Source organism: Mobula birostris, chromosome 2, assembly GCF_030028105.1.
Source record: "Mobula birostris isolate sMobBir1 chromosome 2, sMobBir1.hap1, whole genome shotgun sequence".
NCBI classification, from domain to species: domain Eukaryota; kingdom Metazoa; phylum Chordata; class Chondrichthyes; order Myliobatiformes; family Myliobatidae; genus Mobula; species Mobula birostris.
Genome location: NC_092371.1, coordinates 22,898,549 through 22,915,120, shown reverse-complemented (window position 1 = coordinate 22,915,120; position 16,572 = coordinate 22,898,549). Strand labels below are relative to the sequence as shown.

Genomic DNA, 16,572 nt, shown 5'->3' with positions numbered 1-16,572 from the left:
CCTTGTCCTTCAGGCAAATTCAAAGTCATAAGCTAATGACAAGGCCTGATCAAAGAATCAGCTGGCAGTTCAACAGTTATGGCCTACGATGCTTGTTGGCTTTCTAAATATCAATTAAACAATATGTAACTTGTTAGTATGACTGAAGGTGGAAGTAGCACTAATTTTAGAGATATTTAGTTAATGTTTAAATAGGGTTGCCACTTTCAACAGAATGATGAATTGGACTGGGCACTTGCATACATAGAAACTCAATTCAAACAACTGATGACCAAGGCACATCTACAGTATAACTTATACGATTTGTTTTATTGAACGTAAATCAGTTTGATTAACAGTTTATGTTAATTGGAACAAAACGTTTTAATTGGAGTAGGAGTTTCGAATCACTTGGGTGAGGGGAATTATTGAAGAAAAGTACAGGCAGTGGAATGTAACTGTAATCAAGATAGCTGTGGGAATTAGTGGGTTTAACATGGAGTTCTGCTGAAGAAGAGGAAGAAATGAGAAAGTAATAATTCAGAAGTGGAATACTTCAAGTAATGTAGGAATTGAAAACAAAATCATCTATTTTGAGCTAAAACAGGAACTAATCTGATTATAGTCTTTCAATGTCATCTCAGTACCTCAAACAAACAAAAAAAAATGGAATAGGTAGTGCTGCAGCAAAAGATGTTTAAAACTTTCCATGGAAAGGCAGGTATAGATTGGACCCTAGAGTTCCAGTAACAACTCCTATTTCAAGGAAATAGTGGAGTCAAATACAGATGATTCTAGTTGAATGTGTACAAATTAGAACCAGGGCCCCAAATACATCATTCAGCAGAAAGAGGAATTTCCTTGCCCTTTTTTTTTGCAATTTAATACACTGAATTCAGTACTTGAAATACAGTCTATTTTCTACTGAACAAAACAAGTTTGAGTGGTTGCTTTTGAGGGAAATGTGTTTGGTTGCAAAGATCTTCCAAACACCTTTCATTTAATTGTACCCCCTCTGTCTTTTATCTCCAACAGCATTGCAACATAAGATTATGGAATGGCACATCTTCGGATTGGACACTTTTTACCTGTAAAGATCCAATACAGCACTTTGTTTAAGAATTTCAGACCACTCACTGCACTCATTTCTTCCAAATATGTTATTTGAAATGGATTTGCAATTTCTATTTGCACTTACTGCAAAGCAATCTTTACTTGTCCTCTTAGCTATTCAACTGATGTGAAACATTTTCCCCTCCCTTACCATTTCTTTTTAAATTCTTCTTCTGGAGATCTTCAAATCCTGCAACATTTTTCAGACCTAACGATCACACTCAAACATTAATCGATCTCTCAAATTATTCTGTGATTCACTTCACCGGTGCTTCTCCTGTAGCAGCCTTTCAAAGCTGCATTAAACTACACTCTAACCTAAACATGCAAGTGAGGCAATTACACATACTGTATACCATTGTTTAAAACACAAATATTTCATATAACAGGTGCTAGAGCCATTGGCAAGAAATGGTTACATTTAACTGCGGCATTCACCAGGTTGTAGGTGATGGCAAGGATGAAAGACCAACCTTTTGTGAATTGAGAACTCTCATCACCTGCGTGACTGCTCCAGAATTCCTAGCAGGAATGACGCTGCCACTGGGGGACATCAATTGTAGTTGAAAAGACTGCAAGACAGAAATTGGATATAAATGACCATTTCAGAGTCTCCATGCCTAACCCCTTCTTGGTCCTATTTGGTTCTTGATTAGTAAAGGCATCAAAGTTTATGGGGAGAAGGCAGGGGAATGGGGTTGAGGGGGATAGTAAATCAACCATGATTGAATGACTGAGCTGACTCACTGGGCTAAATAGGCCACTTCTGCTTCTCTTTCTCATGGTCTTACTGTTTCATGGTAAATTTGAGTTGGCATCATGTTTTTCACTTCTTACCTTAAGAATACAACAGCACATTTCAACCCAAGGTCTCTGAAATGTCTCTATCAGTCTTTAGCTGCATCTCATTTTCTGCAGCTCTGACCTCACGCCCTCTCTTTGACAAAGAACAGAGCTCCCCTTGTTTTCAGTTACTACTGCATCACCCCCCCGCCATTCAAAGAATCATCCACAATTTCTGTGAGGTTCAACAAGCTTACGTCACAAGATGTGCCTTGCTCTCTCTTTTCAGACTTTAAAAGGGATCATTTTCTTATGGGTCCCTATTCTGTTCCTCCTCCTCCTCCACCATCTTTTGCTCCTTCTTAGACAAGCAGAGATTCACTTGCACTTCCTCTAATCTAGTGTATTGCATTCATTGTTCACAATGGGGGTCTTTTCTACATTTTAGAAACAGATTGAGTAACCAGTTTGTGGAGCATTTATTATCTGCAGGGATGAAAAGAGCTCCTGGTTGCCTGCTACTTTACTTTTCTAGCCCATTCCCACTCTGACCTGTCTATGGTCTCCTGTACTGTTACGAGGGTGTCCAAATGTAAGCTGGAGGAAGAGCACCTCCTCCGTCTGGAGGCACTGAAGCCTGCTGGATTCAATATTAAATTCTAAAACTTTGGATAACGCACTTGCTCTGCTTGTATCAGAAAGGACCATTTCTTCTACAGTTCATGTGATATTTGGCTCGGCTTGACCTGTTGACCCTGTCTATAACCCTGCATTTGACACTTACTCACATATCTATGTACTCTTTAACTTCCCCCATTAACTAGCCAATCAGATTGCCACTACAACTTATCACCACGGCATCCCTGATCTCACTGTCTTAGAAATTCCTTATGTTCTATCCCCTGCACCCTCTCTGCAACTCAAAACTAGTTATTTTGCCCTCCTAAGTTCAGCAGCAGGGTCTTTGACTTGAAACATTATCTCTGTAACTCTCTCCACAGATACTGTATAACCTAAGTCTTGCTGTGTAGTTTTTCATTGATTCTATTGTGTTCCTCTGTTCTACAGTGAATGCTTATAAGAAAATGAATCTCAAGGTATTATATTGTCACATATACATACTTTGATAATAAATATATTTTGAACTTTGAAGTGCTTCCAGCGTTTTCTGCTTTTATTACAGCAGGACACCTTGTGGCTGTGCAACTACCATACACAACTCTATGGGCACATTAAATGCTGTCATAGGGATTATTAAATCTACTCTGGGAGGTTCCTGGTGTAGTGCCAAACAAGTTTGTCTGCCAATCATCATGACACAGAAGATACAAAAACATAGGTGAAAGCAATATCAATGTGCAGAAAAGCCACAAGAACCTCACCAGGAAAACAATTAAAATATTGCAGTACTCTCTCGAACAGCAATTAAAATTCCCACAATTGATAGACATCCATTGAGAATTTCTATGAATAAGATCCAATGAGCCAACAGTATTATTGTTGGAGGAACTCAGCAGACCAGGCAGTATCTATGGAAAAGAGTACAGTTGACATTTCAGGCCAAGACCCTTCAGTAGGACTGGAATAAAAAAACTGAGGAGTAGATTTACAAGGTGGGGGGGGGGGGGAGAGAGAGAGAAACACAAAGTGATTGGTAATACCTGAAGGGGGAGGGATAAAGAGCTGGAAAGTTGATTGGTGAAAGCGATACAGGGCTGGGGAAGGGGGGGGGGGTCTGATAGAGGACAGAAGGCTATGGAATAAGAAAAGGGGGATGAAGCACCAGAGGGAGGCGATGGGTAGGCAAGGAGATAAGGCAAGAAAGGGAAAAGAGGATGGAGAATAGTGAAGGAAGTTGGGGGGGGGGGGGGAAGAGAATACTATTGGAAGTTCAAGAAATCAATGTTTATGCCACAGGTTGGAGGCTATCCAGATGGAATACGAGGTGTTGTTCCTCTAACCCAAGTGTGGCCTCAACACAACAATGGAGGAGGCCATGGATGGACATATCAGAATGGGAGTGGGAAGTGGAATTAAAATGGGTGGCCACTGGGAAATACGCTTTTTCAAGTGGATGGAACGCACGAGCTCGGCGAAGCAGTCTCCCAATCTACGTCGGGTCTCACCGATATATAGAAAGCCACACTAGGAGCACTGGACACAGTATATGACCCCAAGAGACTCAGAGGTTAAGTGTCACCTCACCTGGACGAACCTTTTAGGGCCCTGAATGGTCGTGATGGAGGAGGTATAGGGGCAGATGTAGCACTTGTTCCGCTTGCAAGGGTAAGTGCCAGGAGGGAGATCAGTAGGGAAGGACGAATGGACAAAAGAGTCATGTAGGGAGTGACCTTTACAGAAATCAGAAAGTGGGGTAGGGGGAGGCAAAGATGTGCTTGGTGGTTGGAGATGGCGGAAGTTTCGGAGAATTATGTGTTGACCCAGAGGCTGGAGGAGTGGAAGGTAAGGACAATAGGAACCCTATCCTTGGTAGGGTGGCGGGAGAATGGGGTAAGAGCAGATGTGCGTGAAATGGAAGGTATGTGGTTGAGGGTAGCACTGATGGTGGAGGAAGGGAAGCCCCTTTCTTTGAAAAGCTGGACATCTTCGTTCTGGAATGAAAAGCCTCATCCTGAGAGCAAATGCGGCAGAGACAGAGAAATTGAGAGAAGGGGACGGTGTTTTTACAAATAACAGGGTGGGAGGAGGTATAGTCCAGGTTGCTGAGAGAGTCTGTGGGTTTGTAATAGAGGGGGAATGTCGACTCAGACCATGAAAGGCCTGCGTTGGGCATTTTCATGCCTTACAAGGCGCAGATTGGAAGTCTGTGTGGGGCGCCACTCCTTGCACAGACTAGAACAATGTGTGATTAAATGCCTTGCTCAAGGGCACAAACACGCTGCCACAGCTGAGGCTCGAACTAGCGACCTTGAGATAACTAGATGAACGCCTTAACCACTTGGCCATGTGCCCAACACTGTGTAATAGAAGTCAGTAGATAAGCTGTCTCCAGAGATTGAGACTGAGAGATCGAGAAAGGGGAGGGACTCTTGCTTTAAATACAAGATAGAGGTTAATTAAATTCAAGTAGGGTACCAATATTTTGGACACATATTACACAAATGTAAAAGGAGAAGCAATTCATGGCCCAATTACAAAGAGTTTCGGGTATGGAACATATCACCTCTATTACACCAGAGATCCCCTGTGAGAGAGAGTTCATTTCTCCTCTCAATATAACAACAGGTTTTCAAATTGATACTTAAGCTAGATATTTTAAATATATTGCCCCACACAAAGTATTAACATTTAAAGGGGAATAATGTCTTATGCCCTTGCTTCCCCCAGCTAAAATACAAGGTGGAAGTTGACCCTTAGGCACTTTAAACTCCAATGTCAACTGTACATTTCGCCACTGGAAACAAAAGTCATACTTTATACCCAGTGACTTTTATGTACTTACAATATAGAAAAATAGTCGCATGGAGTTTTTCCAGAGGTGTCAGAAATGGATGAAGAATAAAGCTACAGGCCAAGGAGATGTTCACATGAGCATGTGGAAGAGGAATAAATAAAGTGCAAGGAAGAGACCTTGAGATACGATGTCTAAGCAGCGAGAGGCCAGGTGTCTTAGTAGTCTGAGAAGAAAAGGAGATGTGCAGGCAGGAAATAATTGACGTTTACAGAGAAGCAGTGAAACAGTGGCAAACCATGATGGGCCTAAATAGCAAAAGTTGAACTGAAAGTGACTGAAGAACAGAAGTGATGGGGAAAACAGTAGCTGGCTGCAGCACACACAAAATGCTGGAGGAACTAGGCAGGTTAGACTGCTTTGAATAAGTTGTTTCATGGAAAGTGGAGTGCCAGATGGATATAGATCAGAACAGCACAGCTAGTCCATTCACTTTTGTCTTCTACTTGAGCAAAGTTATGGAGGATATAGAAGGATATGAAAGGGTATGGATCAAAGGCTTAGCTCAGTAACAACCCAAGAAGGTGGTCCAGAAATGGTATGATTTCAATGACAGGATGGTGTCTCTTGAAGGGGCATATGCAAATGGTAAAGTTTCCACATACCTGCTGCCCTTATCATTTCTGTGGCAGAAATCATGGGACTGGGAGATACTGAGCCATTTTAATTAATGTTTATGGTGGTGGGTGGGATTTGAACCAGGATATGATTGTGTGAGTATGACTATAATCAGGCTGTAGTTCAAATCTTTGGAATAGCTCTCGTATTTGTGAGGAAGATCTTCAAGTCAACTGCACTGTTATCAACTTTGCTAGTTAGATCAATAATACGTACAAGTGGCCTGTCCAGTTTTATTCTTACCCTCAGGCAACACACATCAAAGTTGCTGGTGAATGCAGCAGGCCAGGCAGCATCTCTACGAAGAGGTACAGTCGACATTTCAGGCCGAGACCCTGCGTTCACCAGCAACTTTGATGTGTGTTGCTTGAATTTCCAATGTCTGCAGAATTCCTGTTGTTTTTATTCTAACCCTGTTAACTTGAGTGTTTTTTTTTTTACAAATTTATGGTTTGCTTATCCATTTGAGTGCAATATAAAAAAAAACAACCACATGGTAGGTCTGAAGCCAAACAGAGACCAGGCTGTGTAAAGGTGACAGATTGTGAACAAGTTGGGATTACGCAAAGTGGTAGCTCTAAGTCATTATTGAGTAGCATCTCATAAAATTAAATTCAGAACATAATTTAAGCTCCATGACAGGTATGATAGGATTTGAATTGGCTTCTCTGAAATGTTAATCCAGGTTGCTGAATTGTTCGTCCAGCAGCTGAAACCACCTGAATCCAAAGAGAGGGAACCATTTGTAAAATGTTGGAGGAAGGTGTGTTAGGTCATGGCAGTTGGAAGGTTTGACAGACAAGACGACAGTATAAATTCATTTGATGAAGTGCATTACTGAGACATTGGTGGAAACACTAGCACGCTACAGTTTCCAGTCTCAATGACAAACACTAGCCTGGAAAATAAAAGGTAATTATTTTCTTGTGTCATACCAACCCCTCAGCTCAACTTTCACTTTATGCATGTTGACCACCTGAACAATAGACAACCTATCCAAAACTCACCTTTGGTACCGCAGCTTGCAAAACAAAGTTGCTCATATCCATCTCAGTGGAATTTGATGCACGCAGGGTAATGAATAGCATATTTGGGTTTGCTTTGGACCGTTCAAAAGAAAATTCTATTTTCAGCCCATTTTGATTGAATGCGACAATGGAAGGTATACCTGGAACAAATTGCATTTCTTAACTGGATTTAGACATTCAAAAACATTGAAATGCCATTTATATAATGTCTCATCAGGTCTCCAAACATCCTAAAAACTGGCTATGGATTGTTAAGGCAATCATATACTCAATGTGGCAACTATTTCACAAGACATAGAACATAGAATAGTACAGCACAGTACAGGCCATTCGGCCCACAGTGTTGTGTCAACCCTCAAACCCTGCCTCCCATATAACCCCCCAACTTTAAATTCCTCCATATACCTGTCTAGTAGTCTCTTAAATTTCACTAGTGTATCTGCCTCCACCATGGACTCAGGCAGTGCATTCCATGCACCAACCACTCTCTGAGTTAAAGACCTTCCTCTAATATCCCCCTTGAACTTCCCACCCCTTACCTTAAAGCCATGTCCTCTTGTATTGAGTAGTGGTGCCCTAGGGAAGAGGTGATGGCTGTCCACTCTATCTATTCCTCTTAAGCCCTAACTCCCTTAATCTCTGATCATAATGTATACTCTCTAAACCAGGCAGCATCCTGGTTAATCTCTGATCATAATGTATACTCTCTAAACCAGGCAGCATCCTGGTAAATCTCCTCTGTACCCTTTCCAATGCTTCCACATCCTTCCTATAGTGAAGCGACCAGAACTGGACACAGTACTCCAAGTGTGGCCTGACCAGAGTTTTATAGAGCTGCATCATTACCCTGCGACTCTTAAACTCTATCCCTCAACTTATGAAAGCTAACACCCCATAAGCTTTCTTAACTACCCTATCTGCCTGTGAAGCAACTTTCAGGGATCTGTGGACATGTACCCCCAGATCCCTCTGCTCCTCCACAGTACCAAGTATCCTGCCATTTACTTTGTACTCTACCTTGGAGTTTGTCCTTCCAAAGTGTACCACCTCACAGTTTTCTGAGTTGAACTCCATCTGCCACTTCTCAGCCCACTTCTGCATCCTATCAATGTCTCTCTACAATCTTCCACAATCCTCTACACTATCTACAATACCACCAACCTTTGTGTCATCTGCAAACTTGCCAACCCACCCTTCTACCCCCATATTCAGGTCGTTAATAAAAATCATGAGAAGTACAGGTCCCAGAAACGATCCTTGTGGGACTCCACTAGTGTGGAACCTTGTCAAAAGCCTTACTAAAATCCATGTAGATCACATCCACTGCACTACCCTCATCTATATGCCTGGTCACCTCCTCAAAGAACTCTATCAGGCATGTTAGACACGATCTGCCCTTCACAAAGCCATGCTGACTGTCCATGATCAGACCATGATTCTCTAAGCCACAGATCCTATCTCCAAGAATCTTTCCAACAGCTTTCCCACCACAGACGTAAGGCTCACTGGTCTATAATTACCCGGACTATCTCTACTACCTTTTTTGAACAAAGGGACAACATTCGCCTCCCTCCAATCCTCCAATACCATTCCCGTGGACAACAAGGACATAAAGATCCTAGCCAGAGGCTCAGTAATCTCTTCCCCCTCGTCTCGTGAAGCAGCCTGGGGAATATTCCGTCAGGCCCCGGGGCCTTATCCGTCCTAATGTATTTTAACAACTCCAACACTTCCTCTCCCTTGATATCAACATGCTCCAAAACATCAACCTCACTCATATTGTCCTCACCGTCATCAAGTTCTCTCTCATTGGTGAATACCGAACAGAAGTATTCATTGAGGACCTCGCTCACTTCCACAGCCTCCAGGCACATCTTCCCACCTTTATCTCTAATCGGTCCTACCTTCACTCCTGTCATCCTTTTTTTCTTCACATCATTGAAAAATGCCTTGGGGTTTTCCTTTACCCTACTCGCCAAGGCCTTCTCATGCCCCCTTCTTGCTCTTCTCAGCCCCTTCTTAAGCTCCTTCCTTGCTACCCTATATTCCTCAATAGACCCATCTGATCCTTGCTTCCTAAACCTCATGTATGCTGCCTTCTTCCACCTGACTAGATTTTCCACCTCACTTGTCACCCATGGTTCCTTCACCGTACCATTCTTTACCTTCCTCACTGGGACAAATTTATCCCTTACATCCCGCAAGAGATCTCTAAACATCAACCACATGTCCATAGTACATATCCTTGCAAAAACATCATCCCAATTCACACCCGCAAGTGCTAGCCTTATAGCCTCAATTTGCCCTTCCCAATTAAAAATTTTCCTGTCCTCTCTGATTCTATCCTTTTCCATGATAATGCTAAAGGCCAGGGAGCGGTGGTCACTGTCCCCCAGATGCTCACCCATTGAGAGACCTGTGACCTGACCCGGTTCATTACCTAATACTAGATCTAGTATGGCATTCCCCCTAGTTGGCCTGTAAACATACTGTGACAGGAATCCGTCCTGGACACACTTAAACTCTGCCCCGTCTAAACTCTTGGAACTAATCAGGTGCCAATGAATATCAGGGAAGTTAAAGTCACCCATGATAACAACCCTGTTATTTTTTGCACCTTTCCAAAACCTGCCTCCCAATCTACTCCTCGGTATCTCTGCTGCTACCAGGGGACCTATAGAATACTCCCAATAGAGTAACTGCTCCCTTCCTGTTCCTGACTTCCACCCATAGTGACTCAAAAGAGGATCCTGCTACATTATCCACTCCTCCTGTAGCTGTAATAGTATCCCTGACCAGTAATGCCACCCCTCCCCCCCCACCCCCACATCCCCTTTAAAGCACTGAAATTCAGGAATATTGAGAATCCATTCCTGCCCTGGCGCCAGCCAAGTCTCTGTAATGGCCACTACATCATAATTCAATGTATGTATCCAAGCTCTCAGTTCATCACCTTTGTTCCTGATGCTTCTTGCATTGAAGTACAGCAAGATCCTACTGACATTCATATTTATTATTTCTTTACAACAGAGGGCCATTTGGGATATCAAGCTATACCAGTGCTCAAAGCATTCTGCCAGTTCTTGCCTCCCTGTAGTCACACTCACATGTCATCAATGACCCCTTGATTCTCCTGTCATTGAAATAAACTAGGAACAATTTACAGAACTTCATAGTCAGCTCCTTGAGGCAGGAACCAAACCTGTGTTATTGGAGGTATGCAAAAGCCTCCTGCACCGTTGTAAAATGGGTGTCTATTTGGCCTATGGTTAATGGCATCATCCAGAAATGTTGGTCAGGATACCATAGGAACCTCTACAGAGTCATATTTTGGTACCTCCAACATTCATCAGTACAGGTGAAATGTTAAAACAAAGCCACATTCATCCGACATACGATGCCTCCATCAAGACAGCACTTAGTGCCATACATAAATATTACAAATCAAAATCACATGCTCAAGTTTGGTCTGGAGTATAAACCCATGTCCCAAATTCCAGCAGTGAGCCAAGGTGACTAACGTTACATTAAACAGACCCAAGATACATGTGATTAAGAAACAATAACAATGAACCATACTCTTAGAAGAAAAATTTCTATAACAAGCAGAAACTTATTATGAGTATTGTATTAGAGCACCTGTAATGTTCTGCCAATACTAAAAAAAATTTCTCCATCACAAATTCTCAATTAACAATTTGAACAGAAATCAATTTTCTATAAAAATCTAATTTCATGACTTGCTACCCAAGAAAATAATCTTAGCAGTAACTAGAAACTTATTTATTTATACTTTCAGACTTCCTTCCTCATTCTTGTGAAAGAAGAAACTATTAGATGGGAAGGATATCACTTACAGAAGTATCCTTACCAGAACTAGTATTTGTAAGTTCAATTATGCTTTGTTGAGTACTAAAGCTAAAACCAAATCGTGCAATCATTTTACTTGCTTTTTGATTCAGTTCTATACAAATTTCAATGGGAAGTAACTAACCAATAGCTCCCACAAATTTCAAAGTGGATCTTTTAAGTCTGAAATTGGATAGTTTTGGTTTTGTAGCAAGCATCAAAAGAATTTACAAGTTCAGATGCTAGTGTTCAACATCAGTTTTTGAGCTTTCCAGACCACATATTGAGTTTGCTTTTCCAAGAATTCCATTCCTCAGGTTTGTTACAATAAGTCAAACATCATCTGAGTACATACTCAGAATAAATTGAAATTTCACAATATGCTTATGTCACAACCAGCTGGGAAAGATGGCAAACCACTATTTCTGCACAGTTTATTCCAGTGTGGGGTTTCTTGTACCTTACCTTGCTTTAAACTGGAAGCATTCTGAAAACTGGGAGGAGCAATACCATCTGGAACCAATTGTGGCCGCCCAGCTGACACACCTGATGACTGCAAGTCTGAAATACATCATAGAATGAGAAAAAAATAAACATTTTGGCTTTTTAAAATCTTGTCCATTACAACTTTACAATGCATTTATAATTCAGTGTGTCTACGGTAATTTTTAAAAATCATTATTCTCTGATACTAGACTTAAAATTAAGAAACTATTACCCATACAGATTAGTTAAGCATCAAATGATATGCCTCAATAATCCAATTATTAGATTGCTTAATGCCTTCAGGTACTAGTTGAGTCAAGATGACAAGGTAGGGCTACATTTTATTCTTCATCATCCATGGGTTAGGTTATCAATCACTGAACAGATACTTTCTGATGCAAAAAAAAACCACTGGAGGAACTCAGTGAGTCAGTCAAGGAATGTCAAAACATGATCAGGACTGACCAACTGAGTTTCTCCGGTTGTTTTGTTCTGCTCCAGATTACAGTATCAGCAGCCTCGTGTTACCAGATACTTTCTAATGCTGCTCTTATAACTGCATATATGGGTTAAAACTGCGATGTGATTAATAATCACTTAGCTGAGGTATCAGATTGCATTGCATGGTTTTGGAACCAATTCTTGATGAAGATGAGGCATTTCCAAGAGAGGAAGGCAGGAAGAAAGTTCAAGTTCATTGTCATTCGACCATATACATATATACAGCAAAATGAAACAATGTTCCTTAGGGACCAATGTGCAAAACACAGTACATATATCACATACAGCACATAAAATATCATCGCAATATTAACAGACAAAAAAGTATTCTGCAGATGCATATACAAGTTGACAAAAAGTGCATATATGACATATAGTTAAAATATACAAATGCATTACTGTTACTGGGGCTGTCATAAATAATGTGTTCTGGGTGGCAAGGTATTCAGAGATCTCACCATCTTGAGAAGAAGCAGTTACCCAGCCTAACAGTCTTTATTTTTATACTGCTGAACCTTCTGCTTGATGTTAGGAGGTCAAAGAGATTGTGGGATGGATGGGAGGGGTCCCTGACAATTCTGAGGGTTCCCTGAACGCAGTACTTCTGGTGTATGTCCTGGATGGGGGTGGGGGAGAAAGATCTCGATGATTCTTTCAGCAGTCCTCACAATGTGTTGCAGAGCCTTGCAGTCAGATGCCTTGACTGCAATGCAGCTGGTCCAGGCACCCTCGATGGTGCTGCAGTAGAATGTGGTAAGAATGGGGGTGGGGAAACTTACTTGCCTCAGTCTCTTCAGGAAGTGCAGGTGCTGCTGTGCTTTCTTGACTAAAGAGGTGATATTAAGGGATCAGGTGAGATCATCCATGATATGCACTCCAAGAAACCTGTTGTGTCTGACTCTCTCCATGAAGCAGCTGTTAATGTGCAATGGGGAGTGGTCAGCCCTCACCTTCCTGAAGTCCACAGTCATCTCGTTAGTAAATCCATGTTGAGACTCGTTGTTGTATTCGCACCAGTCCACAAGCTGCTCTATCTCTCTGTATAAGCCAATTCATCTTTGTTGCTGATTTAACTTTTAAGAGGTGATAGTATTCAAGCCCTGCCACAATTTTTGTTGATTCAATTTTAGTCCGGAAATGCCACTTTGCCCTGAAATAGCTTTTCAGAGATCGTACCTGGATTTCTTATAACTTTCTTGGTCATCAGACTTGAATGCCTCTGAACGGGCTCTCAGAAAATTGTGGATCTCATGGTTCATCCAGGGCTTCTGGTAGGGGAAGACTGAATGACTTCATCTGAAATCACCTACATGTAATGAAGTCCGTGACAACCATGCTGTATCCATTCAGATCCACAGAGGAGTCCTTAAACATGGCCCAGTCCATTGACTTGAAACAGTTCCGTAGCTGCTCCTCTGCCTCCCACAATCACCTTTGTTGACCTAATCTCTGGAGCTTTGCTCTTCAGCTTCTGCCTCTATGCAGGGAGGAGAAGGACAGCCAAGTGATTCGATTACTGAAATGCAGCTTGGGCAAGGAACGGTAATCATTTCTTATCTTAGTATAACAGCGGTCTACTGTGTTAGGATTTCTGGTACTATAGGTTATATGCTGGTGGCAATTAGGCAGGGTTTTCTTCAAACAACCCTGATTGAAGTCCCCGAATATGATTTGAAATGTGCCAGGATGAACTGTTTCTTGTTTGGAGAAGGCATCATGCAGTATCTCAAGTGCTTGATTGAAGTAAACTATAGTCAGGATTATGGAGAACTCCCTTGGTAAATAGAACAGAGTACATTTTACAGTTAGGTGTTCAAGGTCGGGGGAACACGAGTTTGACAAGATTGCCACATCGGAGCACCACTGAGAGTTTATTATGAAACACACACCTCCACCTTTTGCCTTTTCTGAATCAGCAGTTTTATCCATTCTGTAAACTGAGAAACCTTCTGCTCTGATCACTGTATTTGGCATGCTGGGAAAAAGCCATGACTTGCACAGACATAGAACACAATGATCTCTCATCTTCAAATAAAAGAAAATCTGCAGATGCTGGAAATCCAAGCAACACACACAAGAGGGTGGAGAATCTGTGGAATTTGCTGCCACGGGCGGCAGTGAAGGTCAAGTCATTGGGCAGACTATTATTTAAATAGGGAGAGAATTCAAAGTTCTGAGATGCATCGGGACTTGGAAGTCCTCGTGCAGGATACCCTTAAGGTTAACCTCCAGGTTGAGTCGGTGATGAAGGCGGCGAATGCAATGTTGGCATTCATTTCTAGAGGAATAGAGTATAGGAGCATGGATGTGATGTTGAGAACTCACTTGGAGTACTGTGTGCAGTTTTGGGCTCCGTATTTAAGAAAGGACGTGCTGATGTTGGAGAGGGTTCAGATAAGCTTCACTGGAATGATTCTGGGAATGAGAGGGTTAACATATGAGGAACATTTGACCGCTCTTAGACTGTACTCCTTGGAGTTTAAAAGAATGAGGGGGGACCTCATAGAAACATTTTGAATGTTGAAAGGCATGGGCAGAGTGGATGTGGCAAAGTTGTTTCCCGTGATGGGGGAGTCTAGTACGAGAGGGCATGACTTCAGGATTGAAGGGCGCCCTTTCAGAACAGAAATGCGAAAAATTTTTTTTAGTCAGAGGGTGGTGAATCTATGGAATTTGTTGCCATGGGCAGCAGTGGAGGTCAAGTCATTGGGTGTATTTAAGGGAGAAATTGATAGGTATCTGAGTAGCCAGGGCATCAAAGGTTATGGTGAGAAGGTGGGGGACTGGGACTAAATGGGAAAATGGATCAGCTCATGATAAACTGGCGGAGCAGACTCGCTGGGCTGAATGGCCGACTTCTGCTCCTTTGTTTTATGGTCTAAGATGCTGGAGGAACTCAGCAGGCCAGGCAGCATTTATGGAAAAGAGTACAATCGACGCTTTGGGCCAAGACCTTTCAGCATGGCGATGAATTTTCATCCGCTTAAAGGTGGCATACCTGCTTGGTCCACCAAATCCTTCAAATGATTGTGAAAACTGTAGATTATTAGGTTGGTTTAAAACTACTTAGAGGGAATTTACATGTTGCAGTTGGCAGTGTGAGCAATTCAACAGAGGTATATTTAAAAGTCTTGTATGTAGCCTCAGAATATCGCTGTGGTTCACCAGTGTCATCTTGCATCAATAGGCAGAGACCTCCAGTATCCCTAATGACTATACCTCCAAGAAGTGCATCCAGATGCAGCTTCTTTCAGATCCTGTTAAGAGATTGGAGGAGGTGGAGCTAGATGAACTTTGGATCATTTGGGAGGCTGAGGGATTGACTGACAGGGAGGTAATTACACCCAAGGTGCAGGACACAGGTAACCAAGTGACCCTCCAGAGGGAAAGACAAACAGCCAGTGACAAGTACCCCTGTGGCCATTCCCTTCAACACCAGGATATATTTATTTGGATAGCGTTGGGGAGGATGACCTAGAGTGAGCAGCTAGATGCCCTGGTCCACTTCAGAATAAATGACATGGGTAACAAAGTTAACGGGTGACAAAGTCCAGCAAAGTGAGTTCAAGGAGTTAGCTGCTAAGTTAAAGGACAGGACCCCCAGTATTGTGATTTCGGTTGGGCTACCTGTAACACGTGCTAATGAGGCCAGAAATAGGAAGACCACACAGCTTAATACATGGCTAAGGAGATGGTGCAGGAGGGAGAGCTTCAGATTTTTTGATCATTGGACTCTCTTCCAGGGAAGGTGGGATATGTACTGTAAAGACAGTTTGCACCTGAACTGGAGGGGGACTAATATCCTTGCGGGAAGGTTTGAACTGGAGTTGCAGGGGAATGGGAATCAGAGTGCCAGAGCAGTTAGTGGACTGGTTGTGGGGAAAAAAAAATGTTACTAAGCCTACATACAAAGTCAGGAATCAAAAGGTCGAGCATGGTGAAAGTAATGTTCTGAGCTGTGTATACTTCATTGCAAGTAGTATTGTAGGAAAGGCAGATGAGCTTTGGGCATGGATCAACACACAGAATTATGATATTGTAGCCACCAGTGAGAATTATTTGCAGGACTGGCAGCTCAATGTTCCAGGGTTTCATTGTTTTAGACATGATAGAGCAGAAGAATTAAAGGGGAGGGCTAGCATTACTAGTCAGGGAAAATGTCAATGTAGTGCTCAGACAGGAGCAACTGGAGAGCTTGTCTACTGAGGTTATATGGGTGCAACTGAGGAATAAGAAAGTCACGATCAAGTTAAGGAGATAAAAGCATAGACTACCCAACAGTCTGCTGGAATCAGAGGAGTAAATTTGTAGACAGATTGCAGACTGTTGCATCGTGCACATTGGGCCCAACCAGAGAGAGTGCGGAACTAGATTTATTAGGAAATGAGACAGGGTAGGTGACAGTAGTTTTTTTTAGGGGAACACTTTGCATCTAGTGATTACAATGTCATTTTTTCAAGAAAATTATGGAGAAGGATAGGTCTGGTCCTGGGGTTAAGATTCTAAATTGGAAAAAGGCTAATTTTGATGATATCAGAAAAGATCTGGCAAGTGTGGATTGGGACAGGTTGTTTTGTGTACTTGGTAAGTAGAAGTCCTTCAGAAGTGAAATTTTGAGAGTACAGAGTTTGTACGTTCCTATTAGGATAAAAGGCAAGGATAACAAGTTTAGGGAACCTTGGTTTTCGAAATATTGAGGCCCTGGTCAAGAAAAATAAGGTGGTGCATTGCACGTATAGACAG

General features: G+C 42.1%; 1 protein-coding gene across 4 annotated transcripts in view; it reads right to left on the bottom strand.

Annotated features, from left to right (window-relative positions):
• Nucleotides 1–16,572, bottom strand: part of LOC140185134 (AP-1 complex subunit gamma-1-like) — a 134,676-nt gene that overhangs the window by 3,920 nt on the left and 114,184 nt on the right. For 3 of the 4 annotated variants that reach the window (XM_072238471.1, XM_072238493.1, XM_072238483.1), the window contains 3 exons: nt 11,308–11,403; nt 6,973–7,133; nt 1,566–1,664 (listed from right to left, as the gene is read on the bottom strand). In XM_072238471.1, the coding sequence (XP_072094572.1) occupies nt 1,566–1,664; nt 6,973–7,133; nt 11,308–11,403 (356 nt within the window). Of the gene's footprint in view, nt 1–1,565; nt 1,665–6,972; nt 7,134–11,307; nt 11,404–13,051; nt 13,604–16,572 lie in introns of those variants that run through there. The other variant, XM_072238513.1, reaches the window with a different exon arrangement.